Source organism: Stegastes partitus, unplaced genomic scaffold (assembly GCF_000690725.1).
Source record: "Stegastes partitus isolate 25-593 unplaced genomic scaffold, Stegastes_partitus-1.0.2 Scaffold1252, whole genome shotgun sequence".
Classification (NCBI taxonomy): domain Eukaryota; kingdom Metazoa; phylum Chordata; class Actinopteri; family Pomacentridae; genus Stegastes; species Stegastes partitus.
Genome location: NW_007578983.1, coordinates 151,617 through 173,872, shown reverse-complemented (window position 1 = coordinate 173,872; position 22,256 = coordinate 151,617). Strand labels below are relative to the sequence as shown.

The window sequence follows — 22,256 nt, the reverse complement described above, 5'->3', positions numbered from 1 at the left end:
TGAATATTATATTTAAAAACCCACCAAACTTTATAAAGTACAAAATTTACCCGACTGAATTCGATCACAAGTTTGACACCCAACAGTATCATTATTTATGACGTTTTTTTTTTAAACATTGAAGATCCTACAAAATTATAGATTAAAAGAATCTCTGAGGGAACAAATGTCTCTTTTTGACAGCGAACAAGTTGAACAAAGCGAAAGTTGGTTTCTGAGTGGTGAATTTATTTATTTTTTGTTGGTTTTGATCGTGTGTCCAAATCGAAGCGTTTCACCACATCGCTGTTTTCTTAGATGTTCTCGTCTGTCAGTAAACTTGTCACACGACTCCGGCAGAGCAGAGATGTTCGTGTTTTCCTGCAGGTCCTGCAGAGACTTGCCTGCCTGCCTCTTGTGCGTTTGTGTGTGTTCAAGCGTTCATTTACAGTCAGGCAGACTTGTCTCATCAGTGATGAGCAGTTTGTCAGAGCAGAGGCGGAGGATCATTTAACAGGTTGCTGCATTTTGATGCTGTCGTTTTTAATGACTGTTAGCCGTCTGATGGCTTTGGCCTCATGAGTCGTGTCACGGCACGGCTCAAAACTGTGCACATGGCGTGTTTTGGAGGTATTGTTTCCAGCTAATTACAACTGTCCTCCACACCAGAACAAAGAGGCGGCAAGCCGACTGTCATTACAATGAAAGAAAGGTTTGTTTTTTGGAGTGAATCTGATCTTGCAAAAATATAACCGGGAGCTGAACTGGGGTGTGTTTTCCAGTGAATTTTCACAACAGAGAGTGTGACACACAGAGTGTCAAAGGTGAACACCCTCCCACAGCCGGTTTCCTGTTTAGGCCCCCGTGATGGAACACTGTACCAGAGCCAGCTCACCAGCCGGCCTGCCACTGCACAGAGAGACAGGCAGGAAAACAGACGTTCAGGCAGCCAGCCAGTGACTCAAACAGCATCAAACCTGCAGAGCAGTAAGTCGGTAACTCAGGTGAATCAGTTCCAGCTGGAGGAGGCCTCGCCCAACCAGCAGCACGTTGTGCCGTCACACAAATGAACTCTGAAAGCCTACGCAGTCGTGGCTCACTCCAGCTGTTTGACTCCGGTGTTTTTTGTGTGTGTTATGACTCACGGGGATGACAACAACATGCATGTCTGTGCACGCTTCAATCGCCGCTGTGTGGGGTTTTACTCTGCATGCGGCTCAGGATCCATCGTACGCTCTAAAAGATAGCGTTCAGGCTCAAGAAAAACAGTTAACGCTACAGTTTGCATCAGTCCTTTTGAGAACTTCTACAGAAATTATGTTTAACCAACAGGCTCCATTGACTTGAATGGAAGGATTTAGTCGCATAAAAAAAATTAAGTTGTTCCAACTTGTATTTCAATGTTGTTTAAGAGGAATTTGTAAGTTGTATGTGCTTACGTACTATAATTTTTAAGTTGGCAAATTAAAAAAGTTCCTCCATTGTTAATTAGATCTTAGATCAGACTTGTAATCCTGACCTCAAGACGACAAAAACTGAAGATCTCAAGCCAATTTTATTAAGTTACCTCAGCTTAAATTTAGTTTTAAGTTGATACAAGTGCCAACATTATTATGTCAACACAACCCATCAAAGTAATGTTTGCAACTTAAGATGTTTATCTAAACCAATAAATCAGAATTTTATCTTGCGACCGTGCCGGTAATTAAATGTCGGGAACGGGTCTCCTGAATGACTTTTACGAGTGTAGGCTTTCGTAGATATTGTGGAGGCTCCTAAGCAATCTATAAATATCATCGCGCTTCTAGTGGTTGGTTGTCTGGAGATACTGCTGCAGGGCTTCTTCAACATGCTGTGCAGCTTTTGAACCCGCAGTTGTTCATGTTGTGCTGCTCGATGAGTAAAAAAAAAAACCCACCAGCAACCACGGCGTTCACCTTTTTAAGGGTAGAAAGTTGCACATTGACATTTACATCTAGATGTATGGGGATGTGAAGAGGAGATTTTAGTCACGCTCTCGTTGCTTGTTCTCGTTTCGTAGAAGTTCACGTACCCTGATGCTGACTGTGGGTGCCGCCGGAGCTTCAAATGTCAGGTCAGGTTTCAAGAGAATCAAAAAGAAGAGCGATTCATAGGGGTCTTGCATAAGTATTGTCTGCACAATGTCAATTTGATTTTTTTCTTCGCGGCGTACTGTATAGTCTTTCAAAAACAGAATATCAAGTCGTTCAGAGGTGTTCCTGTGCGTACAACGACAGGTCCTTGAGCAGGTTTTGCTGGCTGTACTGGAAACAGGATTGATCCCCTATAAACAAAAGGCGTAACTGGATTTGACAGCAGCCTTTCGTAACGTACCCTCTGCCTCAGCGCGCCTCACGTCATGGTGGTTTATTATTGTTCTGGTCACTATGGCATCAGGGCAACAACCTGATTCAACCTGAAAGACAGAACAGAGAAATGAGATTTTGAAATGAGAAGAAGCGAGAACAATCGTTTTTAATAAGAAGGTCAAAATAGTTCAACTAGATTGTGAAAAGCTGTTTGATCCAATCTGCCCAAATCCACGGTTCTTTTATTAATGACTTACTAGGATTACCAAAGGAGTATCGTTAACAAAGGCTTGTTTTGTAGATCTGCCAACAAGGCTTAAGCTGTTAATGCTGGTAAGACATTATGTTTGGCAAAGATGTTGTGCAGCGTTCTTCCTCAAGGTAAAGGGTCAAATGGTTCACGGGAGGGAACTTCCTGGTTTATTAGAACGCGAGCAGGAAAGGAAGAAGGTTTATACCATCTAAAGAAACACTTTGCACGAATGTGGAATCATAGTCTGGCTATTTAAATGTTAAAACATGTACAAAAATACCCTTCTTTGAATGGTAAGTCGTGCCTGATTGAACTTCTCTCCATAAATACAGAAGTTGTGGCTATAGTCCCCGACGCAGAGGTCATGAGTTCGAGTCCTGCTCATGGCTGTTTTCTGCAGGTCCTTCCCTCATTCTCCATTGTACCCAACATGATTATTGTCAGTAAATGAGCCATGCAGGCTTCACATGTTCACATCACGTTCATTGTAAACTGACCAGACTTCCAAACTAGTTGTAATTTCAGAAATCCTGCTTGCAGCTAAATGCCCTAAACTCACATTTTAGGTGTGTTCAGAGAAAGTTCTTGCAAACAGCTTGTTAATGTCAACTCTGAACATCTATCAATCTGCACAGTGAAACATCCAAGAGTCACAACAAGGAGCAAAACACATATTTGACCAGAAGGGGACTTGAGTCATTTCATTTTATTCATATATTACAAGGGATTATTGCAAATACTAAAGCTGCACTAAAACTTTTGAGCTTCTTTTAGCTAATTGTGTTGAATTTGCTGCATCTGGCTGCAGGTGTTTTTTCAGGAAGTGAATTTTTAAATAATCGATTGTACACTACCTGCCTGATGCCAAACCACAGAAAGGTAATGATTAGCAGGTGAAGAAAGTAAAGCATTTAGCAGCAAGTGACAGGTGACACTCTTTTATCTTTTAGGAGCTGATGAACTTTGGTGCACACAAAAAGCAAAACAACCACAGTTAACCACAGTGCTGCAGCTATGGAGTAGTAAAGAGAACTCACAGTTATTGGGTCATGAATCATGAAAAAAGAAAAAAATACACGGTGAATTTCTTTATTTTACAAAAACTGAAAAAATCTGGGATCAACACGTACAACAGGTGTGAATATATACTTAAGATGTTTAACTATTTGTTGTATACTCTGTGTAAAGGCAGCCTGCAGTTCAGCTGAAAACTCCCTCAAGTTTTGTCACATGACTTTTGCTTGCATCTGAGTCACTAATAGCTTCTCAGTTGCACCAAGAAACACATATTTTATTTAATTTTCTTTACCGAATCTAGCACTGCAAATAGTTTATTTTTGAACATTTTTACATGAGACGTAAAAGAAAGACTTTTTTTTTGTTTTTGCAGTTTCTGGCTCTGATAAATAAATGGTGTAATTTGCAAAACCTGCCATCAGGATTTGGGCTTTGGAGGGTTAAAATACCCAAAGAAACAAATGTGAAACGAAGTAAACAAAATGTGATAAAAAGAAAGCGTATGTGATGAGCTGAAGAGAGTTAAGAGGAGAGTAAATAATAATATTCATCATCTACTGAGGGCTGCAGGGTGGCGCAGTTGGTAGCACTGTTGCCTCGCAGCAAGAAGGTTGCTGGTTCGCGTCCCGGTGGGGGCACCAGAATCTTTCTGAGTGGAGTTTACACGTTCTCCCCGTGCAGCGGGTTCTCCGGCTTCCTCCCACAAGGTCCAAAAACATATTGAGGTTAATTGGTGATTCTAAATTGTCCATAGGTGTGAATGTGAGTGTGCTTGGTTGTCTGTCTCTAAGTGTAGCCCTGTGATAGACTGGTGACCTGTCCAGGGTGTCCCCTGCCTTCGCCCTAAGTCGGCTGGGATAGGCTCCAGCCCCCCCGTGACCCTAATGAGGATTAAGCGGTGTATAGATAATGGATGGATCATCTATTGACTTGCAACACTTGCTTTCTTAACACCTCTTTATTGTCCTTATTAAAAAATGATTACGTATTTAATGTTGCGTACCAAAACATCACGTCAAATTCCCCGTATGTGAAAACCTACTTGGCAATAAAATTGATTCAAATCAAGACTTCATCAGACAGACAACTCAGAATAAAACTCGAGCTAATGTTGCTGCTAATACTGTCCTTATTCTGTGTCCTCAGGTGGCCAAAAAGTAAATATAAGTCAATTAATTATTGCAGTTTTAACTAAATAAGTTATTATTCCCTAACAGAGAAGTGGTGTCACTATACTTACATGATATTTTTGACAATTAAAATTCTTACACTGTTGGGTTTCATATGTTTTATCAATTCAAAAAGCCTGAAAGTTCCTTCCAGTTCCTTCCAGACCAAACATAAGGGTTTTGTTGTGCATGAAAGTCACCTTAAATGAATCAAAGTACAATGCAAAAGTGCTGTAGTGCCTTTTTAATCCTCTGTAATCTAAAACCTGCTGGTAGGTTTAAAAGGGATGTTATCTTTTTTTTTTTTTTTTTTTTAAATGCCAAAGCTGTAAACTGTAAAGGCAGAGAATCGTTGATGTTCAACTTTCCAACTGTTCTTGAACTACTCATCTGTTCAATAACATCGTGATACTTTGTCAAAGTTGATTGATTCTGCATATCTCACTTAAAAAAGAAAATAAACCATTTGTTGTAACTAGATTCTATTAAGAAGAAAAAGAAACCGCACTGTGACACAAGCGAAAAATGACTCAGCTGTGAACGACAGTCAGACAAAAAAAATTCAGGGACTTTTTGTCAAAGCTGGGGTAAACCTCAGGCCAGGCTTACTTAGTATGAAAAAAAGGAAAATATTATCAGTAAAATATCTGTAGCATGTTGAGTCACCATTTCACCCCCACTATTGGAACACCTGTGGACGCCTGTGTTGGTTTTCAGATATTTTTTTAATCCACAAGAAGCCTGAAAGTTAATTTCTTCGCATTAAGAAACTTCCAGACTCAAACATGAGGGTTTTATTGTGCATGTGTATAACTTGTAAAGCCTTCAGCTGTGCATCCTCCCCTCTTTTTTTCACTTTGTCCACATGTCAGTGTGAGTGTGACCCTGGATAAACAACAAGAAGAGCAGAGAGGGACAACTGCTGCATGCTCTTCTATTATTGTTGCCATACCTGGCTGTCGACGCCATCTGAAACTATCTGTCAAAAGCTGAAAAACAACCTGCAGTCATTTCATTCAGCTGTAGCAGCTCAACCTACGGTCCCCCCAGCCCCCGACAGCCTGAGGGGGGAAGAGAGTGCACAAGACGTTCGCCGGCCTGACAACAGATGAGCAGTCCTATACATGCAGCAGCTCGTCTCGCTGTGTCAAGTAACAACAAGGCGGGAGCATGGCAGTTAGTTGCAAAACGCGCGTTCAAACCCGAGGTTGTTCAGAGGCACAGGGGAGTGAGCGCCTGGCTCGTCTCTCGAGGAAAATTTTTGGATGCTGTCATTTTGATTTCTGTCAACAGGCGAGGACGGTATGGTGTGTTTCAAAGGATGCAGCTCTGTGAAATCTGCTGTATTTTTTCTCAAAAATCTAAGTGAGAGTTGCAAAGCAGCCGTGTGTTGCTGCTGCTTTTGAGCACAGTGTACCAAAAAAATAAGTGAGCACACTTTTTATTTTTTTTACCTTGCGAGGCTGCTCTCAAGTATGCTTTGTGTGTTATTCTGAGATAAAGCGCCTTGATGAATTTTGAATGAGGCTGCGTCGCTCAGTTTGTCAAAAAAAAAAACAACAAAAAAAAAACCGAAAAGAAAAACTCGGCAAAAGAAGTGGTAAGTCTCAATTCCACATGAATCCCCGGGTGAGGACGCAGCGTTGAAGCAGTGAAATTACCGTGATCTGCATGCATGCCCGAACCTGAACTGATCCCCTCTGTTGGTTGAACCCCGCTGAGCCCAGAGGAAGCAGGTTCTTATCAGGGAGGAGGACAGGAAGATGCAGAGAGTAGAGGAGGAAGAGAGAGTGGGGGTTGGTGGGCAGCGTGGCAGATTTTCACTTTAACATCAGCTTCCTTTGTGAAGTTTACTGCTATGACTTGTCAGAGCTGCAGCTGTAAGTGGTGCTCGGCTTCTCTGGTGAGACAACATATAGTTATATTTGTCTCTGTGTTTACGATAAATATAGAATCAGCAAGAAGAGTGTAGTTAATTTATGACGCTATACCTTCCTCGATCTATTTTGGCTTCTTCGCTGTGATGATCCTGGTTTTAATCTGTTTCCTGTTAGCACCTCGAATTCATAATAAGACAATACTAAAGTGCTGTAGTGCCCTTTTGCCCCGCTGAACCCCAAACCTGCTGGTAGGTTTGAAAAAGATGCTATCGTTAAAAATAATTGCTAAATATGAACAGAGAATATGCAGATTTTCAACTTTCTAACTGTTCTTGAACTGCTCACCTGTGACTCTCGAGAAACTCTCCCAAATCTAAGCCTAAAATCCTGATATTTCATCAAAATGAATGAATTCTACATATCTACTGTTAGCTGAAACTTTAATCTATAAAAAACAAAAAATTCTTGATTTAGTGTTGCAAGCAGAAATCCAAGAGTGACTCTGCTGTGACCAACAGTCACATAAAAAAAATTCAGCGACTTTTAGGCTTAAACAGGCTGAACTGCAGGCTGTGCATACTTAACATAGGGAAAAAATTTAAGTAATAAAATATCTGTTGTATGTAGAGTCAACTTTTTTTTAAAAACATTTTTTGGTAAATAAATAATCAAAGAAATGTAACTTTTTTTCATTTTTTATTGATTTGTGGCATGTTATACTCACTGCACCTCAGACATTTTTGCCTTCTCTCTGCTTATAGTCATGGTTCTGCTGTTTTAATAGAGGTGCAGGACTTGATCCTGAAAAATGAGCCCACAGTGAGTAAAAATGTGACAGGAGCAAAAACTGCCCAGAAGCTGCTTGGGATTCAGCATTTTAAGAGACCTGTGGTTATAATTCTGCAGGGAAACAGCTGAATGTTCATCTTAGGTTGCCCCTGTCACTCAGCCTCCCTCACTGTCACTTGGATAAGTTCATTTTAATAGTCGTAGAAGGTTTTCGCAAGTGACAGGAGAATTCAACCCCATCACATCCACACCTCAATCATTAAAAAGCAGGGATATCATATCTTTACCCAGCCCTGCATAATAATTATCCATGAATCATCAAGCATACCACCGAAAAATGGGAAGAAATAAAGTATAAGGTGTGCAAACCAGCTGCCATTTTCAAGGGAAGGTATCCATCTTTTAATGCACACCTTATTTCCAGCCCAAGTAATAAAGTCAGCTTTTCTATTTCACGGGTCTCTTTGATATTTCATAGATGTTCTCATATCTTTTCCAGAAGTGAGCTACCGTGAAAATGATCTTCTCGGGCATCCCTCAGCACTAGCCGGGCAGCATGGCTTCTGCTCCTCCTTCCAAAGAGGACACCAGCAGCTCATTAGCACAGCGCTGGAGGCTAACGCCGACATAGATATCCAGCGAGCAGGACACCGACTTCAAACTGAGCCGAAGCAGGCTGAGCTGCTCTCCACAAGTCCTGGTTGCACGTCTGAATGAATCGCCTTTAGAGCCAAACAAAGTTGGACTCGTGCTGCAGCGGCACATGTCCAGGACGGTGACAGCGGCACAGTGTGACCACATCTGGACTGAAACTTTGGACCATGTTCTGCCTCTGATCGGGTGCTTCGGTGGCAGAGCTGGACTGCGCAGCTCTTCCACACTTAGACAAACCTGGACTCTGAGCCATGTCTCTTCTGTCAGCCCTGAGCATCATCTGTGCATTGATGCTCCATGTTTGTTCCAGTGCAGCCAACAGTCACTACTGTGTCCCACGAAAGACTGTCCCCTTCCAGAGTAAGTCACAAATTCTGTCTTTTGCTTCCAGCTTATACATCACAGCATGTTCTCCCTGTATTGTTCCATCACTGAATCAATAACATCACAAGTTGCAGCAGTTTAATACTAGTATTTGAAGATTTTATCCATTATATATGATCAAATAGTGCAACTTTAACTGCTTGTTAAAGTTGAGAATTGAACTTTTTTTTGCTGTGGGAGCATTTTTCCAACTTTGTGGACTCACAGTAGTGAAAATAAAGCAAAGCACAGTGTAGTGATGCAGTTTGTTTTCTTTTCCGTGCAGACGAGCTGAAGTTGTTCAGAGAAGAGGGGATCTTCAACTACTCCACCATGCTGATGAGGGATGACCTGGGTGTGTTGCTGCTCGGGGCAAGAGAGGCCATCTACGCTCTGGACATCAACAACATCTCAGTCAGGAAGGCTGCGGTAAGAACACGCCAAGAATTTCATTCAATTCAGAATGTGCAGGTCCGGCCCTCCTGACTGAAGCTGTTATCAAACAGTGGAGCTGTTAGATATTGACACGCAAAAAGCTGTTAATTAACCTTTTATGATTGCAGATTAAAAATTAAACACTTATTGAACTTTTATGATGTTTTGCTGCAGCGATGAAGCCGTTTCATCAAATAATCAGTGAGCAGTCGAACGCTGAAGTTTCTGTTCCTGGTTCTCAGCTTTTTTAGTTTATAACCCCTTTAGATTAAGTCAAGTCTAATTGTGACCCCACATCAACGGTTATGGTGACATGGAGCCATGAGTTAAGATTTGTCCTTTAGTTTGTCTGATTTGACAGATTTGTGAAGCCTGACAAAGTTAAGATAAAATCAAATATTGCACAAGATAAAGCAAAAATTTGATGGAGAGAAAAAAAAAAAAAGGAACGAGGGAAAAGCAGAATCATGTGTAGCAGAACCTGTTTTCCCTTCTAAGATCCCCTCAAGTGAAAATCCAGTTTTCATCACCATGGCTGACCGTTTCCTCCTTGAAGCTGCAGTGCTCTGGTGACGTCTCAAAAACACAGATTCACACTTCCAGGGTTTCATATGTAACAAACCTAATGAACCAATCCTGTTAACTTACATACTGGGGCTTTTTGCTTCATTATTTTTCTTCTTCTTCTTCTTCTTCATAATCTGTTTCCAATTCAAACATGCATGGCTGAATTACTTCAGTATAACAACATGCCATTGCATTACATAGTTTTACGATGTTTAAACAGAGCTGTAGGTGAGCTGCAGCAAATACACAGATTCTAGAAGAAATAACTGTAAAGAGTTGCATCAAAGCCATTTTAAAGCAGAAAGGGAATTATTTTCGTGGAAAACAACTTCTAAATATGTAATTTTCACGCCTCAAGATGAGGGTTTAAGGGTTTAATTAATGACCAGAGATGGACTTTAATCATTAATAGCCCCTCAGATTTATCTGCCTGCAGGCAGAGAACTGCTGGTTTGCAGCAGAGCTGGACTGTTATTAGCTGATTGCTTGGTTTATTCCAGATATATTGATGTTTGTCAGCTAATAATCAACCAAAAATTGCAGAACAGAAACAGCAAAGTAGGTTTAGCGTCACCATTACATAGTTTTCCACCAGGAAGAAAAGCTACATTTGCATTTTGTCTCTCTGTTTTGGCCACTAAACAAAAGTATAAGTCTATACTTATCAGATTTTTCTCTAATATCAATATCAGTGTTGGCCTCAAAGATACAGTATCTGTCAGATTGTAGTTCATCATGTAAAGCAAAAACCCCCTCTGGAAACATTTCACCAGCTTCAGTCAAGTCTTTGTGTATTTTTTGTTCGGCATGTAAGATTAGGCTGAAGTCTACAGTAGCTTCACTCATGTCCTCAGCATTTCTCTTCACTTGACCATTTCACATTTGCATGAGGAATTTGACTGAATAATGGTGTCAGTGGCCACACAGTGGGGTGTTGTTCATAGTGGTAGTTACACATCTAACAGTCACAGCCGAGGAGGGACTGGAGCTACTCCCTTCTCACTGACTGGACTCGATGTTAGACAAACAATGGAACGGCAAACAGTCGACTACTGCGGGGTTGCAACACCGTTCCTACGTGCTTTGACAAGACGTGTTCCTTGTGTTGTTCCTTGCAGGTGTATTGGCGAGTCACCGAGGACAGGCAGAGGGAGTGCACGTACAAAGGAAAACACGCTGAGGTTCGTGTAATGTTGTTCAAAACACAGCTCGCCTACTTTCACATCTAGGGCAGCCTTAAAGGATGACCGTTGACTGGGTGCAGTTTACTTCCCTCGTGCGGTTCATCTCTGTACATTTGTAAATCATTTATATGGGAGTGTTTTCTTCCCTCTGGAAGCCTTTACATAGAATTCCCTTTGAAGTGCTTTGCTTATAGCTTTGTACTGAATGTCCAAATAAAGGCACGAGGAGAAAATGCAGCCGTGCAGCCCTGACCTTTTTGCCACCGGCTCGGCTCTGGGCAGCCTGTGCCGCCGCTGCATGTATGTGGCATGTTTGTGTTTTTGCGGCTGAACCAACAAAGCCCTGACCTTGGTATTCTCTCTGCTGGATCTGGTTGCAGGTGGAATGCCGTAACTACATTCGAACGCTGCACAAAGTGAACGACACGACAATGTATGTGTGCGGTACGAATGCTTTTAGCCCGACATGTGACTATATGGTAAGTATATAAAAACTTGAGCCAATGAAAGCCCAAGCTTCAGTCCATCTGTCAGTACCTTTAAAGCCACCAGTTCCCAGTATAGACATAAATCTTTACAAATGTCTCAAAATCCAAAGTTTCATTATTATAAAAGCCTCAGTGATTGCCTAAAACAGCTGAGCATCATAGTTTTCAAATGTTACTCCAACTGGAGGAAATCATGCGTTTTGATAGGGACTATTTTGTGTTGCGGATGAATACACATTTAGTGCTCTGGAGAATATTTACAGCTGCTGTAGAGTGTAGGTGGGACTTACCTAAAATAAACTACAGTGCCCAGTGCGTATTGTAATAAAGCAACATGTAAACCAGTGCAACAGTGGGATGCATTCACTCATCCATTTGTTCTATTTTTAGTAGTTCTCGGAGGTGTGCGGCGCTGAGGAATAAGAGTAAATCAGGTTATTGATACAGAGGCAGAATGTACTTTGAAGTAGAATCATTATTGGTTTTCATCTTCCCTGAAAAAAAATAATGAGACCTTCTCTTTAAGCCAAGCAGAAATAATTGTGGTTGAATGTTGCATTCACAATGTCTTTAACAGTCACGTATGCTTTTCCTGAGAAAACTATCTTCCTTTTTCATGAAGTAGAAACAAAGATCAACAGATTTTATCCACAAGAGCCACTTTAGCCCAATTTACTTCCTCTTATGTAAGTCTGAAAAAATGAGGAAGCCCCTGTCCAGTGAACATAAAAAAAAAAAAAAAACAATTCTACTTTGTTCACATGTCCTTTTGGTGGTTTTTTTTTTAATATGTTGGAGGACACCTCATGAGTAAAATAAGCAGTCAATGCCATGGCTGAAAGTTTCCACCTTGAACCTTGACTGTGCCAAAAACACAGATTCAGACTTGAGGTTTTGTACAAACCTAAGGAGTCAATCCAGTCAACTAGAATAACTTTATTCTTCTTCAGAAATGGCTTCCAGCTCAAACATTAAGTAGTTTTGCAGTGTTTAATCTGCAAATTCTAAAGGAAGCAACAGTTACAGCTAAGCCATTTTAAGCAGGAATAGATTAACTAATGAAAAGAAAAGCTTCTAAATTTGACACTTTATTCCACAGAGATACGTTTTTAGAGGTTTAATCAATGACCAGAGTGGACTTTAACACCCTGAACCCCAAAACACAGTTTGAAAGGCATGTTGTCTTTAAAAAAGTCACCAAAATGGCACAATTTTTCACAGCTACAAACAGTAAAAACAGAGAAAGTCATCGGCTTTTACATGGGAAAATTAATGATGGGAAAAATAAGTAAATCTAATCTTAAAAATCATTATATTTAGTCACTTTTTTCCACATATCTCATTTACCAAGAAAAAACAAAAACCCAAAACGAATTGCTCTGTGTGATTTCTGCAAAAAATGAAAAAAAAAATCAGTGCAACTATAAGGCTGTGAGTCATTCGACTGCACCCGACAGTCCTGCACAAACATTCAGGGACTTTTCAGCTGAACTGCAGGCAGTGTTTACATGGAGTGGATAGGAGACAAGAATGGGAAACAAATTGAAAATAAAAGTAGTAAAATATCTACAGTATGTAGAGCCACTGTTTCTTTACAGTTTTGGCAACATACATGAAAAATGGCGAACATGTTGATTCCAGGTTTTTTCAGATTTCTTCATAACGTCAGTGTAGCTCATTGAATTAAGTTTATCTTGGCAGGACTCGGTGGGCATACCTGACTGTATCACTGTGGGGTGTTAAATGGTTTCTATGTGAGGCTGCAGATCCACAAAACAACAACCTAACGTTGATAAAATAAAGACACAAGAACAGATATGATGTTCACTTCATCTGATGATCGACTTCATGTCAGCTCTTGAACAACAATTGAAATCATTTGCTCAGTTTTATTTGGGGGATCAATTGAAAAACTTTCATGTGTCTTTTATGCTCTTGCTAAGCAATAATGTATCTGCAGGCTAAGGCATGCAAATCTTCTTTTACTTTCACTTCTCGATCGGTATGTTGTGTCTGAAGAAAACAACACAGTTTTCTGTGTTTTAGCTCCTTCAACAACTTTTCCTTTCCTCTCTGTCTCTCTGTGTTTCCGGCAGACGTTTGCTAATGGACAGCTGAGGCTGGAGGAAAAGCAGGAGGAGGGAAAGGGGAAGTGTCCTTTTGATCCCTTTCAGAGATACTCCTCCCTCATGGTTGGTGAGTGTCAGAGTCAGTTTTGCTGTCAGAGCGAACAAAGCTGCAGAAAACCGCCGAATGTTCAAAGCAACCCAACAAAAATACAGATCCGTGTGAAGACTGTGTGCAGATTTCACTCAACCTCTAAGACTTCGAGCGCCACAAACGTTACAAACAATAGATTTGCTAGTTGTGCTGCTGCTCCCTCAGCACACGCTGTGTATTAATTAGTCAGAAAACTTTTGCTCAGTCCATTAGTAGGCATACAAATTTGATATTGTTCCAACTTAATGTGAATAATGGGTTTCCAGGAATTTTTCAGCATCTTTTGTTTCTGTCCAGCAGGAAACGACCTGTATTCTGCTACATCCATCAACTTCTTGGGCTCTGAGCCGGTGGTTCTGCGCAGCTCAAACTTGGCCCTTCGCACTGAGTTTAAAAGCTCCTGGCTCAGTGGTGAGTTCCCCTCCTGCAAAAGTGTAGTTTTATTTAACGATAAGCATACTTTAGTGGTTAATGCATGTTGCTGCTGATGTTATCTGTGTATGCTTTTTATTTCTGCTGCATTCGTCCCTCTGTTTTCACTCTTCATTGTGTCATTTCAGAGCCAAACTTCGTCTACATGGACTTTGTAGGGGAGAGCTTCGAGAGCCCCGACGGCGATGACGATAAAGTTTACCTGTTCTTCAGTGAGAACGCCATGGAGTACGACTTCTACAGCAAAGTTGCAGTGTCACGAGTGGCCCGTGTCTGCAAGGTATAATAAAGTAGAGATTAAAACTAATAAATGCAGTTTGTGCAAGACTTTAAACCCATCTGGCTCGAGGTCCGGTTCCCAGTTAGCCGGCCAAGTCGCTGTGTTGTGGCAGCAAGAGTCAGCGATGGTTGCCACATTTGACCTGATTTTGATTGAGAACTGGCACATTTAGCTACATCCGGGCTGAACAGAAACTATGAGTAGTGACCTGATTTTGGGCAAGATATAGTCATAGAGACCCGCACCACTTTAGGCTGAGTGTTGGGGGTGGACAGGTCGGTCGCGTGGCAAAGGTTAGGGTGAAACTGTCGTTTGTATTATGGACCAAAACTTAAAATTGGTCCAACTTTTGCATAAAGTAGTGCAAAAAGTGTCCCCAAAAAATTACAGACCTCTCACTGCATGCCATATTTTTAAGAATATATACTTTAAAAGACCAATTGTAAAGCACTTTCCCTGTCAACTTTATGTTAATTATTTATTCAGGCCTTTTTTCATCATCATTTTATATTTAATTTGAGTAAAATCTCTCTTTTTTTATCTGTGCTATCTTTATTTGTTCATTATGATCACTGAAAATTCTGATCTATGCAGCCTATTTTAATGTCTATTTTACTCTAATTGGTTGCTAAATGAGTTGTAATCAGTCTTAATGTTTATAGCCTGATACACACACACGCTGCTATGTTTTTGTAAGTGAATGTGCACACATCATGGAGTGTGTCTGTGTTTAGGGGGATATGGGCGGCCAGCGGACACTGCAGAGGAAATGGACGTCGTTCCTGAAAGCACGTCTGGATTGTTCCCTCCCTGAACCCAGCCTGCCCCCCATTGTCCGGGATGTCTTCCTGCTGAAGCACAAGAACTGGAGGAAGAGTGTCTTCTACGCTGTCTTCACGCCACAGTCGTAAGTCACCGCCATCAGATCCTGTGGTTTATTGGCTCAGGGTGGGCGTCGACGTTGGGGGATGTAGGCAGTATCCTGAGCAAGCAGCTTGGAGGGACGATAGAAGCTTGTGCAGTATTTTCGCACCAATTCATTAGCCGTTGCAGCAATTAGTATATGCACTGACTGTATCTGTGTTGACTGTATTCCCCTGTGTGCAAATAAAACAAACATTTCTGCAGTTTCCATGAATAAATGTGTGATGTGATGCTTCCAGGAGCTTGTCCCAGGTCTCTGCAGTCTGTGCATACAGCGTGTCCGACATCGGAGAGATTTTTAATGAGGGCAAGTTCAAGACGCCTGTTGCCGTGGAGACCTCGCATGTCAAGTGGGTGATGTACACCGGTGAGGTGCCGGTTCCCCGACCGGGAGCGGTGAGTGTGAAAAACTTGCCAGAAGTGAAATAGAAAATGAGGAGCCTTGGACAGTGAAAGAGTCTAAATTGCAGTTTTGTGTTTTCACAGTGCATCAATAATGTGGCTCGCAAAATGGGGATGAACCGCTCCCTGGACCTCCCAGATAAAACGCTCCAGTTCATCAGGGATCGTCCTCTAATGGACGAAGCCGTTCGTCCGCAAACCGGAGAGCCGCTGCTGCTCAAGAGAGGAGCTCTGCTGACTCGGATTGTGGTGGACAGTGTTCTAGCGCTGGATGGGCAGAGATACAACGTCATGTTCATTGGCACAGGTAAACAGGATACATGTAGGACAGCAGAGTTTTACTGGGATGAAAGTAGAAGAGAACAGATGCTGAGGATTTTAGACAATCAGAACCAGAAATACATTATTGATCCTAGATGGGAAATTGGTAATGTTAAAGTTGCTCCCATTCAAAGCCATGAATAGAAAAGTACGTCTTAATAATATGAACATAAGCAGAAAAGTACGAGCATAAAATTTTAAAATCTACATTGTACTAAGAAAATAAAATATTGGTATACACTGTAATAAATAATAATAGAGTTCAATTGTGTAATGAGCCTCTTAACTTAGTTATAGTTCTAAACTAGAAGCCCTTGAAAGCCTGGTTACAAACATGAAGTTTTTCCTACAACATTACATCCTCGTTACTAAATATACAACAGCCAGAGCTGAAGTTTTCACATTTTGATTCAGATGATGCTTATATCTGATTAGTGATTTACTAAAAGAAAAAAAAAAAGTAAATACATGTGAAAATAAGCAATAAATGACTTAATTAATGTGAGTCAAACATTAAAAAAAATCACATTTCCGTCACTATTACATATAATATGCACTAAAAATGTGTTTTTTTTTTAATGTGTTTGGAAGACTGTGAAGCCCCCATGAGGCGTTTACTGTCTATCCTCTACATTCAGCTCTGTCTTGTACTGCATACACCACTAACTTGTTGTTGATGTTTTCCTTTTCGATACCTGTACTACAAAGCACGTTCAACATACTCAGGATCTTTTCGATTTTACAAAACCTGACAGCTGCACTTATGCCAAGCGGTCACACGAAACTGGTTATCGACGCTTTAAATCATCTCTGCTGAATCCAGCTCTGAGCCCGAGGTGCTGTTGGCACCAGATGACCAATTGCAAGCGCAGACTAGTCCAGAGTTGCACATTTCTTACAGGAAGAACAAACTCTGATCCTGAACCAATATGAGGAACTTAGAAACACACTACGTGATAAAAGCAATGCAGCCCCTGCAGCCAAAGTCAGGGAGGAGAGCTGGTGAAGACATGCAGACTGTGTGAATGCAAGTAAACAGAACTATCAAAATCACGTATCATCAGTAAGGCAAGACTGGACTCTAGATTATAATTACAATTGTGTATTCATTTTATGGTGTGTAAGACAGTTTTAACCTTATTTGCTTTAGTTGCAACCCTGGTGGTGGTAAACTGTCTTGGAAGCAAGTAAAAAACAACAATTAAACTTCATTCAAACTAGTAATTACACTGCAAATCATTTTGAGTTTGTTCAACTTGGACACAGAAGTTCCCTGCTGCCTTAAAAATAGAAGTTAGCGGAACTTACAGTAGGTTGAATAATTATTTAAATGTCATCTAATGAGTTCAGAAATGTAAAACTATGCAAGTTGCTTAAGATAACAAAGTAAATCAACCGCGTCATCTCGCAGACAACCACTACAGACTTGCTTCTCTTTTAGAATTTAGGAGCCAGTTTGACATGAAAAACTTTTAGCTGCAAATGATGAAACCATTTTACACCAAAGACAACATGTGAGGCTGCTTCCGGTTAAGTGTGCAGTGATACGAACTGAATTCAAAACTAATCTTTCTCGCGGTTTACACTGTTTTTATTATTATGTAAAGAACCAGGATTTTACACGTCTTTAGCAAGTTTACGCTGTGAATAGGTTCTTCAAGCTGATTGATTAAACGCTGTGGATTCATTTAACTCATCATTTTAGGGTGAAAGCACTAAAATCAGACAACTGATGTTTCTCAGTTCTCAAATGAAAGATGTAAAAATAAAAACTAGGTATTTTAGATTGAATTACCTTGAAATTCAAAAATCGTCCATAGTTACATAAAGTTAAAAAACAGTAAATTCCTGTTTAATGTTTTACTGTGAATGTTCACTGCAAGTCTTAGAAGGTCAACAAAGCTGCATCGCTTCAGTCAGTCTCTGATTTATTACTGTAGCCGCCAAAAGATCTATAGAACATGTGATCGGAAATTGTAACTGGAAAAAAAATAAATCAGGAAGACTAAGTTCTCTCTGCTTGCTTTACTAAATCTTATCTCTACACTTGTCAGAAAAGCTGCTGAGGCGGTCTGTAAAACTTCTACCTTCCTCTTCTCACTCTCACTGAAGGTGGACACACCTCCAAGACTGCTGTGGGCTACAATGCAATTATGAGCAGTATTATGGGCTGTATTCAATCACTGTCATTTCAGGATTGGGAAGAAACGTCCTTGTGACGAATACAGAAATTATTGCAGAGGTGGTTAACCCAACCGGTGGGTTTTTTGTCCTTCCCAGTAAAGGAAAGGGTTTTTTTTTTGCTTCATAAGTGCTGCTCAAAGACTCCAGAAACTGAATAAGTGTACACAGGAATTTATATTTTTACTGTAAGCTGGATATTAAAAGGTGTTTTTATAATTCTCTGCACAGCAGGAGATCAGGCACAGGGTGTGTGTGTGTTTCCTTCTGCTCATCTAAATTCTGGTTTGTGCACAGAAATACATGACATCACCTTTTTCTTTTTCATCTCTGCCCACTTTAAACCACAAAAAGCATCAGACAAAGACCAAAATAACCCTTTCCTCATAACAAGAATGAGGTGAACAAAATGTATTTTTTAACCGACGACTTCTAAAAGCAACCACAGGATTTGTTTAATGGGTACCTTTTTATTTGCTGACTGATTTAGATGCACGCTTGATGTGAGTATTGATGGGATCGATCAAATGATGTTGGTTAATAAATGTGTATTTTATTTAATGGATCCTTTTTTTGTCTCCATAACAGAAAACGGTTATATTCAGAAGGCTGTAAACTACGCTGGAGAGATGTTCATCATTGAGGAGATTCAGTTGACTGAAAACCCAGAACCCATCAGCATCCTTCGCCTCTCATCCAGCAAGGTAAGAACACGTCCGTTATGAGTTCAGTTTGCTTATCATCATTACAGGTAATAGTCGTTTACGGTGTTTTTCTTGGCAAATGTAGAATAAGAAGCTTCATTATGATTGTATGTTTCAATTTGAATATGTCGTCACTTAATTGCCACCTACAGGCAGTAAAGAGGCTTCACTGGTAATAAAGATGAAACACTTTCTGTTTGCATTCACAGGGCCAGCTGTACGCCGGTTCAGAGTTCGGCGCTACACAGATGCCGGTCAGTAACTGCAGCCGCTACGAGTCTTGTGTTGACTGCATCCTGGCCAGAGATCCTTACTGCGCCTGGGACCCCTCCTCCGATCAGTGCTCCTCCGTCAGCAGCTTGAGCTCTTCTGATGCCGCAGTACAGAATCTTGCAGGAGATGTGTCACGGTGTCCTCCGCCAGGTACGTTTATTTATGTGGTGTTTCAGAACCTTCCAACCCCCCAAAACCCACTGGTGAATTCGAAAGCCAGGTTATGTTGTTTTTTTGTTTTTTAAATTGCCAAAATGACACCATTTATTAAAGCCAGCAACCATAAAAACAGAAAGAATTGCTGAATTTTCAACTTTCCGACGGTCCTTGAACGACTCATAACTCACTTCTCTCACAGTGAAATTAACCAAAATCTAAGTTTAAAATTGTGATATTTCATCAAACTCACTTTATTCTGCATGTCTCATTTGAACATCCATCCATTCATTATCTATACACCGCTTAGTCCTCACTGGGGTCGTGGGGGTCTGGAGTCTATCCCAGCTGACTCAGGGCGAGGACAGGTCACCAGTCTATCACAGGGCTACACTTAGAGACAGACAACCAAGCACACTCACATTCACACCTACGGACAATTTAGAATCACCAATTAACCTCAACATGTTTTTGGACTGTGTGGGAGGAAGCCGGAGAACCCAGAGAGAATCCACGCTGCACGGGGAGAACATGCAAACTCCACGCAGAAAGCTCCCGGGTGTCCTCACCCGGGATGCGAACTGGCGACCTTCTTGCTGCGAGGCAGCAGTGCTAACCACTGCGCCACCTTGCAGCCCTCATTTAAACATTTGCAGTAATTTCTACTGTATTTGTTTTTCTAAGAATGTAGCAGACCCCAAAGATCTAATTCTAAACCTGTAAATGTGCATAATAAGGCTCTTTTAAAATATGAATTTGTTTACCTGTGCAGATAATAGACAGAACGGTTACTCTTCTGTTGTGTTTCTGCTGTTTAACAATGTCATAGAACTCCAGGACCTGTTGTGTTCATACAGTTCTCATATTTATACTGTGTTTCTGTAAAAAAAAATTGTTATAAATTTGGGCTCCTTGGTGCAACTGAGAAGCAATCAGTGACTTAGTTTTGACCAAGTGACAAAAACTTAGGAGCTGTCTGGTTAAACTGGGATGAACTGCAGGCTGTGTTCAAACCGCATATACAGGAGAAGTACGGAAACAAAATAAAAATGTACCAAGTAAAAAATCTATAGTATGTAGCGATGCCATTTTCTTCCAGTATTATAACACTTCTGTTTTACTTTTTTTCATGATTTATGACATGATGCCACACAGACGACCGTCTTGAGTCATCTCTGCTTCTAGTCGTGGTTGTGCTGTTTCCATAGAGGTGTAAGACAGTGAAAAATAAGCCTAGAGCAAGTAAAAATGTGACAGGAGCAAAAAAAAATAAATTAAAAAAATGCCTGAAAACTGCTTGGGGTTCAGGAGGTTAATGCATTAATGGGAAGACTTTTTGTGTGAGTCCAAGCAGCATGAAATCTGATTAAAGTTGTGTTTGTGTGTGTTTTTTAGATCCGGTGGCAGCTGTCGACTTCACCCTGGTTCCACAGAACAACATCCAGCTGCCTTGTCAGCTCCACTCCAACTTGGCACAGGTTCACTGGCGGTTCTCCGACCGAACACTTCACTCCGACAGCAAATACTACATCTACAGCGGAGGCCTCCTCATCCTGAGTGCCTCCGAATCAGACGCCGGCCTGTACGCCTGTGACTCGGTAGAGCAGATAAGCGGCACAACATACAACCGCACTGTGGCCGTTTATCACTTACAGCTCTACTCCGGCCCGGCGGAGGGGGGCAGCTCCACTCCCGGCACCGAGGTGACAAATTCCTCAGACCCTATTCACAGCGTGAGCACAACAGCACCAGGGCCGGGGCTAATCGAGGAGCCGCCGTCCCCTGAGAATCAGAGCGACGGCGGCAGGGTGACTCATCTAGAGGTGGCCGTAGCCGTGCTGTCACTGCTCTGTATCTCCCTGATGGGCGTAATATTCTGGATCTGGAACCGAGGACGCTGGGAGTGCTTTAAGTTCGCGCAGAGCTCCAGCTCCGGCGAGGTGAAGAGGCAGTCGGCCGAGTACATGCACATCCAGAACAGAACTTCAGAGATAAAGCTCCTGGGGCCAGAGTCGGGGAGACCTTGCAGTGCCAATAATAATCACACTGCTGTTGACTTCAAAGGGAACGGGGAGCACCACTTCACACCTATGGCCAACATTTCAAGTCTGGATGGTCTGGGATACATAAATGATGAGTCAGAGATTTGACTCTGCTGAGGTATAGAATTCAGTCCAGGACCAGCACCAGTGCACTAATTATCTTCCTATAGGTGTCCTCCTACTGAGCGCGCTCTGGAAAACTGTTTTCACATTATAAATTCTTTTGATTGGTGTCCTGTTTCTCCTTGCCAATTTCCTACAACGTCTATCATTTCCTTACTGCAACCGGGCAGCTGATGCACTCTGAAAAAAAAAAAACAAAGACTTGTGGAAATCTCACTCCGGGAAATCATTGAAAAGACACGTTTTTATAAATATATATTTTGTATAATGACAAATTGTGAATACTCTTGTGTGTAATATATTGTGTACAGCCAAATTCTTTTTTTTTGACTATTTATTTGCTGCAGTTTTTATTTCAGCTGAAAACTTGTAATCTTGTAAATACTAACTGTCAACAATGGAAAAGTAGCATTTTGATTTCTAAATTCCAAGCACATTTCATGTAATGAATACTGCTGTTTATTTATACCATCAATCAGTGGCTGTGTTAATGATTAATCATCAGCCTGCACTGTTCTTTTATTTCCTGGTGGCAGTTAAAAGATGGACTACAGATATACCTCTGCTTTTCAACACTGACAAATCACTCATACAATCTTTGTTATACCTCTATCTGCCATACAGAAAAGGGACTATTTTACTCCAGTAAATGTTTTTATCATCATTTAGGGTGAACCGAGTAACCAGGGGTACACAGCCGCATTTCAGATTCCAAGCATAAACTGAAGTCTTACTATGAAAAAGACAAAAATGTCACTGGAATGTTGAAGTGTGGGCGTACGTTTCTGTCAGCGAATCGACTCCGAGACACATCACATGTAAGAATTTTGGTGTCAAACTTTGGAAAAAAAAATGCTGCCTTGTTCATAATAATAATAATAAAAAAAAAATATGTAAAAAAAAAATAAAACTTTGCTGGGAGTTTGACGTGCATCTAGCTGTCGGTGATGATTAGCTTCTCTCTCGCACAGCTGAGGAATTTTATTTGAACGTGACATGCTTGTTGTCTTGATGTTTCCAGCAGATACTCCTGTGGTTTGTGGGGCGGGAGACAACACAACACACACATACAGAGACACACACACACACA

At 41.1% G+C, this 22,256-nt stretch overlaps 1 protein-coding gene across 3 annotated transcripts in view; it reads left to right on the top strand.

Moving 5' to 3' along the window:
* Positions 1-22,071, top strand: part of LOC103369187 (semaphorin-4E) — a 25,053-nt gene extending 2,982 nt beyond the window's left edge. Inside the window, exons 2-14 of one of the 3 annotated variants that reach the window (XM_008297841.1) lie at positions 7,920-8,431; positions 8,721-8,863; positions 10,555-10,617; positions 11,001-11,099; positions 13,205-13,304; positions 13,626-13,739; positions 13,889-14,040; positions 14,775-14,947; positions 15,204-15,360; positions 15,451-15,673; positions 18,457-18,572; positions 18,782-18,995; positions 20,397-22,071. In XM_008297841.1, coding sequence (XP_008296063.1) covers positions 8,323-8,431; positions 8,721-8,863; positions 10,555-10,617; positions 11,001-11,099; positions 13,205-13,304; positions 13,626-13,739; positions 13,889-14,040; positions 14,775-14,947; positions 15,204-15,360; positions 15,451-15,673; positions 18,457-18,572; positions 18,782-18,995; positions 20,397-21,151 — 2,418 coding nt within the window. In that variant the 5' untranslated portion in view covers positions 7,920-8,322 and the 3' untranslated portion in view covers positions 21,152-22,071. Of the gene's footprint in view, positions 1-7,916; positions 8,432-8,720; positions 8,864-10,554; positions 10,618-11,000; positions 11,100-13,204; positions 13,305-13,625; positions 13,740-13,888; positions 14,041-14,774; positions 14,948-15,203; positions 15,361-15,450; positions 15,674-18,456; positions 18,573-18,781; positions 18,996-20,396 lie in introns of all 3 variants that reach the window. The other 2 variants (XM_008297842.1, XM_008297840.1) reach the window with 2 other exon arrangements.
* Positions 22,072-22,256: the final 185 nt, after the last annotated feature.